The sequence below is a fragment of the Temnothorax americanus genome, unplaced genomic scaffold (assembly GCF_048541705.1).
Source record: "Temnothorax americanus isolate GAGA-0224 unplaced genomic scaffold, ASM4854170v1 Scaffold7, whole genome shotgun sequence".
In the NCBI taxonomy this organism is placed as follows: domain Eukaryota; kingdom Metazoa; phylum Arthropoda; class Insecta; order Hymenoptera; family Formicidae; genus Temnothorax; species Temnothorax americanus.
In genome coordinates, this window is record NW_027509792.1 from 6,032,695 (window position 1) to 6,042,801 (window position 10,107).

The 10,107-nt window shown below is 42.6% G+C and overlaps 3 protein-coding genes across 6 annotated transcripts in view; 2 read left to right on the top strand and 1 right to left on the bottom strand.

The window, feature by feature from the left end:
* Nucleotides 1-9: 9 nt before the first annotated feature.
* Nucleotides 10-2,757, top strand: LOC143906126 (E3 ubiquitin-protein ligase RNF14). 2 transcript variants are annotated; one of them, XM_077421935.1, is made up of 5 exons: nucleotides 10-120; nucleotides 613-1,464; nucleotides 1,553-1,781; nucleotides 1,935-2,107; nucleotides 2,190-2,757. In XM_077421935.1, the coding sequence occupies exons 2-5, from the start codon at nucleotides 616-618 to the stop codon at nucleotides 2,454-2,456; spliced, it is 1,518 nt and encodes a 505-aa protein (XP_077278061.1). In that variant the 5' UTR covers nucleotides 10-120; nucleotides 613-615; the 3' UTR covers nucleotides 2,457-2,757. The 2 variants fall into 2 exon arrangements, with proteins under 2 accessions (XP_077278061.1, XP_077278059.1); XM_077421933.1 differs by lacking the exon at nucleotides 10-120 and adding an exon at nucleotides 149-476.
* A 230-nt stretch (nucleotides 2,758-2,987) lies between these two features.
* LOC143906127 (tubulin alpha-1 chain) lies at nucleotides 2,988-5,118 on the bottom strand. Its single transcript, XM_077421936.1, has 3 exons — nucleotides 4,955-5,118; nucleotides 4,293-4,515; nucleotides 2,988-4,210 (listed from the first exon to the last, which is right to left on the bottom strand). The coding sequence occupies exons 1-3, from the start codon at nucleotides 4,955-4,957 to the stop codon at nucleotides 3,081-3,083; spliced, it is 1,356 nt and encodes a 451-aa protein (XP_077278062.1). The 5' UTR covers nucleotides 4,958-5,118; the 3' UTR covers nucleotides 2,988-3,080.
* A 2,170-nt stretch (nucleotides 5,119-7,288) lies between these two features.
* LOC143906293 (protein arginine N-methyltransferase 9) overlaps nucleotides 7,289-10,107 on the top strand; it is a 3,275-nt gene continuing 456 nt past the window's right edge. Inside the window, exons 1-6 of one of the 3 annotated variants that reach the window (XM_077422275.1) lie at nucleotides 7,289-7,714; nucleotides 7,840-7,966; nucleotides 8,073-8,474; nucleotides 8,611-9,603; nucleotides 9,680-9,827; nucleotides 9,983-10,078. In XM_077422275.1, the coding sequence (XP_077278401.1) occupies nucleotides 7,555-7,714; nucleotides 7,840-7,966; nucleotides 8,073-8,474; nucleotides 8,611-9,603; nucleotides 9,680-9,827; nucleotides 9,983-10,078 (1,926 nt within the window). In that variant the 5' untranslated portion in view covers nucleotides 7,289-7,554. Of the gene's footprint in view, nucleotides 7,715-7,839; nucleotides 7,967-8,041; nucleotides 8,475-8,610; nucleotides 9,604-9,679; nucleotides 9,828-9,982; nucleotides 10,079-10,107 lie in introns of those variants that run through there. The other 2 variants (XM_077422276.1, XM_077422277.1) reach the window with 2 other exon arrangements.

The following is a 10,107-nucleotide window of genomic DNA, read 5'->3' on the forward strand; positions in this document are numbered from 1 at the left end:
TGTCTCGAAGATCGATCGAGGACGACGAGATCGATCGGGAGACTCGGAACTCGGAACCGGATATCGAAGACTGAAAGGCTGCATCGCTGCATTCCGAAATTCACTGTCAGCAATTTTCAGGTACTGAAAATCTATAGTATACGTGACGTAAAATATAGATTTGCAGTACTGACAGTGAATATCGGAAATAGTATGCTTTTACATACTTATGTTTGTCGACTTTTTGTCGTGTCGTAAACGCGAAAAAAAAAATACAAATACTCGAGTCGACCAGGAGGAGGCCAGAGGCCGATCGAGCGACGAGCACACTCGAGCGCTGTTCAGAGTGTTCAGCTGCAGTACCGCTCTACGCGCAGCGCGCAGCAGCGTCATCGTGGACTTGGGTATACTCGTGTCTCGTCGCATAACCCTCGAACTTGAATCCTCCTCGTCCGCAACATGCACCGTTTTTGACAGCCAGTCAGCCAGATCGCGAAGTGCGTGAGACGATTAATCGCGAGACCTGACGTCTCAACCACGTACCACGTCGCACGCCTGACGCGCCCGGCGCCCCGAGCCTTCGTCAGAGGAGATTCACGCGTGACAGCTCGATAAACGGGTTTTGTTTTTCAGTCGATGGACCACGAGAAACAAAAGGACGAGGTCACCGCGTTGGAAAGCATCTACACCGAAGAGGAATTCTCGTATCACGAGGAGAACGGCCGGTTCGAATGCACCTTCAAGATATTTGTGAGTCTACCGGCGAAATGTCACTTGTCGTACAAGGATCTGAGGCACGAGGAGGACCTGGCGCAGGACGTACAGATATCGTATCTCCCACCCTTGACGCTGCACGTCACGCTGCCGGAGGATTATCCATCCAAGTCGGCCCCTACGTTTATGTTATGTTCCTCTTGGTTATACCCGGTAGTACTGTCCAAGTTATGCAGAAAGCTCGACTCGTTGTGGGAGAGCGGCAAGCAGGAGATCTTGTTCACGTGGGTGGAGTTCCTTCAGGATAAAACGCTTAGCTTCTTAAAGATAAAAGATCGTCTGGACATGGACTGCGTGTACACGTCTTACAAGAGAACGGTAGAGAAGCTGCAAGCCTCGCAGACGAACAAGGAAGCGAGCGAGCCTAACAGGCAGAGTAACAGCGAAGCCAACAGAGAGAGCGCGTCGAAGAAAACCAGTGTAATTGACAAACGGGCCATTCTAGACTGTCCGATTGGCAGTAACCCCATCCAAGTGTTGATCGACTACAATGAGAAACGAAAGCAGATTGAATTCAAAAAGAATTTTTACACCTGTAACATCTGCTTCACCGACAAGTCAGGGGAGCATTGCACACAGTTCCTGCCTTGTGCTCACACCTTCTGTAAAGATTGCGTCAGGGGTTATTTTGAAGTAAAGATCAAAGAGGGAAATGTACAGAATATTTTTTGTCCCGAAGAAAAATGCAAGTTTGAGGCTACGCCTGGTCAGGTAACTATTTCGCGCCGTATTACGCAAATTATATTGAGCGTGTATTGCCGATTACATAATGCATTTGTGACCGTTGGCTTTGTTGCAGGTAAAAGATTTGGTAAGTTCGGAGTTGTTCTCAAAGTATGATTCCTTATTGTTAAGTACTACGTTAGATACTATGATGGATATAGTTTACTGTCCAAGAAGACATTGTCAATATCCAGTCACTCGCGATCCTGATGATAATATGGCAAGGTGTCCCGTTTGTCAGTACGCATTCTGTATTCGTTGCAAGATGGTTTATCATGGGATAGAATCCTGTAAAATTAGTTCAGGTATATGCGCCTAAATCTCATTGACAATTCGCATTTTGCGCAACGAGCTATTCACGAGTACCATTTAGTTCTTAACAAAAAAAATTATTCAAATTTTTATTATATTTTATGTAACGTATACTAATACACATCGTGCGTTGGTTTCATTAATAGCTGAGAAACAACGATTATTGAAAGAATATCAGTCAGCCAGCAACGAAAAGAAAGCCGAAATGGAAAAGCACTACGGCAAGAAACAGCTTCAAACGTTGATAGAGAATGTAATGTCTGAAAATTGGATTAATGACAACAGTCACAATTGCCCGCACTGCAAAACTGCAATCGAGGTACAAAGTCAAACTTTTCTTTACGGATAAGATCACGCTTATTGTCGGGTAAATTAACGGATATTTCGGCGAATTGTTTCAGAAATCTGACGGTTGTAACAAGATGACGTGTTCGCACTGCGGCACGTATTTCTGTTGGCTGTGCGGCACACGGCTGAATCCCGAGGCGCCTTACTTACACTTTCGAAATCCAGAATCCAATTGTTTCAACATGTTGTATCGCGGTGCGATACCTGACGAACTGGACGACGACGACGATTTCGATTTTCCTGCCGAATACCTGGATTATTATTCAGAGGATGAAGAATACGCCCATGACGAAGATTTCGTCTTGGAATACGATGATTGAATCAATGTTGCTAAATTACAGATCACGAATAGATGATTGCATCACATCAATGCTAAAATTATACATTTGATTTTTAAATTTACATAATATATATTATTGGATGATTTTTTTTATAAACGGTTGGTCGTGGATAAATATAATTGGATAATTTATCTTTTTACAGAATGTATTGTAGTTAAATTTTAATTAAATTAAATTTGAAGGATCATGCGAACGTTTTTTACGGATGTATATAGGTCTGATCACAAATTGCTATTGTAAAACGAAATACTGCAAAATATACACGTTATTTTTTCAATAGTATCATAATCATCTCACTCTATTTCCCACCTACATAAAAATCTCTTGTGAAAAATATAATATGCACGTTTTGAATTGAAAAAATACATAATAAACGCGTATCTCTTTTAACTTTCATGAATATATCTTTTTGAAGAACTTTAGCTAGACAACAATTTTTTATGGAACAAAAAGCCAGTTAACCTAATCGTGATTCGGGAAAGAGGGCCGGATGTATCAAATAGACGGAAATTTGTGTTGCAAATGAATTCAGTCACTTTATTTCAAAACACATGAAGATATTTCAAAGTCGTGAAACAGAAGACCGAGCGCTGCAATAGCACTTTAGTACTCCTCGGCGCCCTCTTCGCCCTCGCCTTCCGCAGAATCCATTCCGACCTCCTCGTAATCTTTCTCGAGCGCGGCGAGATCCTCGCGCGCCTCTGAAAACTCTCCTTCTTCCATACCCTCGCCGACGTACCAATGGACGAACGCACGCTTGGCGTACATCAGATCGAACTTGTGATCCAGACGGGCCCAGGCCTCGGCGATGGCAGTGGTGTTGGACAGCATACAGACGGCGCGCTGGACCTTGGCGAGGTCGCCGCCGGGTACGACGGTCGGCGGCTGATAGTTAATGCCGACTTTGAAACCGGTAGGGCACCAATCGACGAACTGAATGGTACGCTTTGTCTTGATGGTAGCGATTGCCGCGTTGACGTCCTTAGGTACGACGTCGCCACGATAGAGCATACAGCAGGCCATGTACTTGCCATGACGAGGGTCGCACTTGACCATCTGATTAGCCGGCTCGAAGCAGGCGTTTGTAATCTCCGAGACGGAGAGCTGCTCGTGGTAGGCCTTCTCGGCCGAGATAACGGGCGCGTACGTCACCAGGGGGAAGTGGATTCTCGGATAGGGCACCAAGTTGGTCTGGAATTCCGTCAGATCAACATTCAGGGCTCCATCGAACCGTAGAGAGGCCGTGATAGACGACACGATCTGGCCGATCAGGCGATTGAGATTTGTATAGGTTGGCCTTTCGATATCCAGGTTGCGGCGACAAATGTCATAGATCGCCTCGTTGTCGACCATAAACGCGCAGTCGGAATGCTCGAGGGTGGTGTGCGTCGTCAAGATAGAATTGTACGGTTCGACCACGGCGGTGGAGACCTGTGGTGCGGGATAAATGGCAAATTCGAGTTTCGACTTCTTGCCATAGTCAACGGACAAACGCTCCATCAATAGGGAGGTGAAACCCGAACCGGTGCCGCCGCCGAACGAGTGGAAGATGAGGAATCCCTGCAGGCCGGTACATTGGTCCGCGAGCTTGCGAATGCGGTCCAGCACGAGGTCAACGATCTCCTTACCGATCGTGTAATGACCGCGAGCGTAATTGTTCGCGGCGTCCTCCTTGCCGGTGATCAATTGTTCCGGGTGGAAGAGCTGACGGTAAGTTCCGGTGCGAACCTCATCTGCGAACGCAAAACGTTTCAACATGTAAAAACGTCTTAGGTATCAATACTGAATAGTCACGCAAGGGCAAAATATACGTACCGACTACCGTAGGTTCCAAATCGATAAAGACAGCCCTGGGTACGTGCTTGCCGGCACCAGTCTCGCTGAAGAAGGTGTTGAAACTGTCGTCCCCACCTCCGATAGTCTTGTCGGACGGCATCTGGCCGTCCGGCTGGATGCCATGCTCCAGGCAGTACAGCTCCCAGCAGGCATTACCGATCTGTACACCGGCTTGTCCAACGTGGATTGAGATGCACTCGCGCTAAAATAAATCAAATGGACATTAGTACCGTATACCTAACCGCGTTATACCTGAGGTTTTTATTAAGCGGTGACGACTGTGACGAGAATGACCGATATTGACGACGCGTGACTAAGCAAGGCAGAATATTGATTTTCTAGACTGACTCATCGGGGTCGATGGCTCGTAATGTTCGCAGACTGGAACATTTGAGCGCTTTAATAAAAACGTATAACGGACATAGCACGTTCCTATGAGTAAGCGTGGAGATTAGCAAGAATTGGGCACGCGATACCGATCTCCCGTGACATCGGGAACAAAGGAAAGGCGGGGCGACGCGATCTAAATTTAACAGCCGGCCGGCGTTTAACCGTTGCAAAATGGCCGTCAAGGGGCGACGCCGACACGTCAGGACGATCAGATCTCGCGCGAAGGAAAATGCGAGGATTCGCCGGCTTACCATTTTGTATTACGGGGTCGTTTAGCGTCCTCTTAGAAAACGTAGATACCGATAGCCACCACGGGGCGATCGATAGTTGGCGAAAGCAAGTAATGGAGCTTTTGCTAACAACTATACGACGCGTGCGACGTCCGATCGGCGACCAGCGACTGTTGGGCGTGCGGCGCCTCCTGCGCGCTATTTATACCCGCTGGAATCGACCGTTCCAGCGCGCGCCGATTGGCCGGCGGTGACGTCATGCCGCGCGACGATTGGCCGGTTGCTGAACCGCAGCACTCATCACGCCCGATCGTCAATTCTCCCCACGCTGGGACGATATAGTCCCATTGACGCTAGTTCGAATTATTTTTTTTTCCCCCGTGGAGAAACCAATTCTTGTCTCCTTCCGGATCCCACGATCCTGATTTCAAAGAACGCGATCGCGGGATCGACCCCCGGGAACGACGAAGCGGGTTTCGGCGCGGAATTTTGGCGAAATCTCGTTTCGCTGTCGCTAGGCGGGGGCACGAATGTCCGTTTCGTCCCAATTGCACCATATATGGGCCGCATCTTTCGCGTGGCACGGCTGAATATCGTTTCTCTCCGGTCATTTCTTTTTTTGGCAGAACGGAAACCCGCCCACGGACTCCACGGAGCCGTGTGTCTGTCCGACGAAGGGAGGACCCGGTGGATTGATGATCGAGCCGTGTCTCGAGCCAAGCGGATCGATTTTTCCGCTGCATATGATATTCCGCTGCAATTAATTCCTCGTCCTCGCGCTAGATAATTAACGTTGTTTCGATGTCCAGGGAGTACGTCGAACGTTTCGTGATCTGTCTCCGCCTCGTGTTTCGCTCGAATGCACGCTCCACGCCAGTAATAGCCATGTCTGTCGATGATAAAAGTACAGTTATACGTTTTGCTCGTATGCTAGGATAACTGATCGGCTCGCCCGAGAATTAGCCAGGAGGTAGCTGGAAGACGTATCGCACGTGTCCTTGGTTAACGTTAAACGTCAATGATTGAAAGCCACGACGTGAAATATAATAAATTATTTGCGAGACGAAAAAGACGAGAAAATTTCGAAGAGAAACGCGATAGAATCTCATCAACGTCGTCAGATGATTGATTATAATTAATTTCAATGATGGATTTTCTAGAATGTCTGAACGTCACGCGAACAGTCTACTTGCTCTTTCAAAAATAAAAAAGGATTTGAATAATTTTTTTAGCAATAAATCTCACCTCCTGTACTACACCGCACGCGATATCCCTAATTAAATTAATTTCTTTGCAATATTTTAATTAATTCGATAATACTTCAAGTTGCAACAATTAAGAAAGTAAAGCTGAAGATATAAATTATCACGGAAACTCAAGAAGCAAATTATGAATTATTTGGTGGCGAAATGAATGTTACTTATTTTTGGTCAAATTAGGAATGTTCTACTGAGGTAGAAAAAGCACAAATTTATTTCACGTCCGAATTTTGTACATAAATTTTGTATTATTTGGACTAAATTTGCGTATTAATAAGTTAAGTGGTTCATCTTTTCGAATATTATATTGACGTTGTTTCCTTTTAACAGGTTTGACGAGAAGAAAGCAAATGTTTGAACGTTCCTGTATTGGGTATACATATATGGTTTGATTATACGATTATGGAGCAGATGTGGTTCCCAGTGAGTGTATAAAGTATATATTATATGTATATGTTGTGTATGACGTGTGTATGTATATATGTACATACATACATATGCACGGACGCACACGCTTTGCCAGCGGGAGCCGTTATCGCCGTTATGATACCTTTTCATCATTGAGTTTTGGAACGCATTGACGTTGCAAAAATAATGGCCGCGTTCAACAAACAAAACTGTTGAGTTCGTCTTATCAACACTCTGCGTTGATTGGTTGGTTCTAAAAGTAAGAGCCAATCACGTTCGACTGCTACTCAGCAGCTTGGTCTGCCGAACGCGGCCATCAGAGAACAATTGCAAATAATTAACTAGAGATCAAAGGCCGGTATTCATGACGCGACGCGTATGGTGGGAACGCACCCATAGTCGTATCTTATACGATCTTAAGATGTTATGAACCAATCACAGGTCCGTATTCATCGGTTCTTATTTCAAATGAATACCGGCCAAAGATTGCAAATTTAAGATTATATTTCGATTAATCGGATAACATCAATTTTAATCTTTTGTTTTGATTAAAAAATTGTAATTTTTAATTTGCAATCCTTAATTTTATATCTATAATAAACTTTATTTCAAAATTGGACAAAATGCAGCAACACCTGCGAGCGCTATTTTTGAACGTCTTTAGGAACGCAGCTCCGTTTTTCGTTACGACATGTGTATTTTATTTTCAGAAAGTTGACAGCTTTCTTCGCATTCTTCGCAATTCGCAATACTAATCGGAGTATAAACAAATTTTAGGTTACTCTCGTACTTGACGTATATAGACGCGTTTGTTCGCGCGCAATACTGTTAATTTAAATTACCTACGTAATCATTCCTTCGACGCGATAACAGTCAATTTGAAGCTTTTCTTTTAATAGACGATTGTAATAAAACTAGCGCGAACGAGGTAAAGAGAATTTTAATCGATGCAAAATGCAAGCAGAGGTAAATGGCATATTGGAAGAGTCGTTGCAAAAGGCCAGAGAATACGACAGGAATGGAAATGTTGGAAAAGCTTTCGCATATTACATTATCTTTGCGGAACTATCTGCAAGGAGATCGGAGATTGAAGAAACGTTTACAGATGTGCTGTGTAAGATATAGTATTTACATATGTATATAACTTGTATTTATATTTATGAGATAAAAATGTCTATTTTTTATATATATATATATATATATATATATATATATATATATATGATATTTAATTTGCAGGCGAATGGGGAATGCAGTTAGCGAAAGAAAACAAATTTTCAGACATTGTAAATTGCTACAAAGTTTCCTTGAGTATTTACCCAAATAACTCTCGTATGCTAAATAATTTTGCGGCGCACTTGTTAAGGTAATCACGCCGTATTACGCACAAACATTAATTTCTCAATAGCCTTCAAAATTCTTATAATTTCTGATCTAAAAGACTCATGGAATGCCGCATATACTTGTTAAAGGAATAACGATCCCATAAGGGCGATAGAATATTTAAAAAGAGCTTTGAAAGTTGATGTTAACTTTCTACCGGCAGAGCGAAACTTGCAAAATGCGTATAGTATGGCGGTGGACAGGTGGCATTTCACGATGCTTAATGACAAGCTGAGAAACAATGCTTTTGAGCAGGCCATACGTAAGAGAGTCAGTCAGGGCTACGATACGGTATTGGACGTAGGGACTGGTACGGGTCTTTTGAGTCTGTACGCGAAAGATGCTGGGGCAACGAAAGTTTACGCGTGCGAATGCTCCGAAGCGATGATGCTGATTTCGAAGGAAGTGTTTGAATCTAACGATGCGACTGATATAAAATTAATACCAAAACTATCATTCGATCTCAAAGTACCTGCAGATATTCCAGAAAGGTTTGTATATGTGTGTGTATATGCATATTCGGAATACAGTATGTACTTATATACCATTTAATAATTGTTCGCTTTAATCAATTATTACAATATTGTACCTAGATTAATACTAAAACTATATATCGTGTAATTCTAGAGTAAAATTAATAGTGACTGAAACGTTTGACGCTGGCTTATTTGGAGAGTTCGTAATACCGTCTATGATTAACGTGCACGTGAACATTTTAGATTTTAATGGCATGGTAATACCTATGGGCGCGACGGTTTACACAGCAGCCATTGAATGTGAATACATTAGATACAGATCGTCGGTGGTTTTTGACAAAGTAAAATATCACTGTCCTCTAAACTTTGACAATGTGTCTATACTGTCGGACGACGAATATTACGATACGGAAAACCTGGAAAAAGTTCAAATTAATTACGTCACAGAGCCACACGTGCTCTTTAATGTAAACTTTAACAATTTGCTAGAATTGTACGAATTCTGCAAGGATGGGATAAAGCAGATGCTACGAACAAAATGTAGATACGACGGTATCATAGACGGTTTAGTCACTTGGTTCAAGTTACATCTTGACGAGGAGATCATCTTGGATTCCTCGGATGGAAAATCTTGTTGGCAATTTGCTGTTTTCCCGACGATGCCGACCGTATGTCGCGAAGGTGACGTCTTGACGATAAAAGCGGAAACTTTGAAGGGCAAACTAAAATGTTCTTATAGCGCGGGTAATGCGCGATTCAATGAGAATTGTACAACTTTGTATCATTTGCCAAAAGAATTCATTGCCTTCCTAAATGACTTCGATTACGTCAAACTGCTCACAGAAATTGCTAGATCTCAAGAGAATAGAAAAATGAAATATATTTTGGATACTTCGCCTTTTCCAATCTACGGATTGACTCGTTTAAAGGAATGTAAAGATAGCGAAATTTTATATTACAAAACTGACAATCCAACGCTACGCGTTCTGATTGAACAAATAGCCCGTGATAGCGGACTGCAAGGGAAAGTGCAGATGATATCAAACTATGAGGAAATTCCATGTTTTCTAGATTCCATATTTATTCATAACTTTGATATTAAAGGTGAATTGAAAGATGATCAAGATAGTTATGAAATTTCCAGGTAATATTGTATGTAATATTTATATATCGCATGATTTATGTAGTATTAAAATCTGTTTAATTATCCATTGGTTCAGGAACCTACTTAAAACGAACGGTGTGTTATTGCCGGAAAAGATTTTCCTTATGGGACAATTAGTGTACTCGGAAGATTTACCAAACATGGTTTACGTGCAAGATGCAAATCTTCAAAGATCATGTTCATTCAGTACCTCCATTGATACGGTATAACGATGCAATATTTTTAATTATGTAATTTAATATATTTAAATAAACGGTACAATCTCTCTCTCTTATGAGAGTATGATTATTAAAAATAAAATTTCGTAGAATTTGCTCGCCTAATAACAGTAAAATAAAGAATAGGTTTTTCTTTTCAGAGCTCGGACAGCGAAGATGGTCCGCATGTGCGGGATAATATAGCCAATAATAAAAGTACAAATTACACAATCGCTGAATACATAAACAAATATAAGGTAAGTCCACACTTAAAATACTCTAGTCT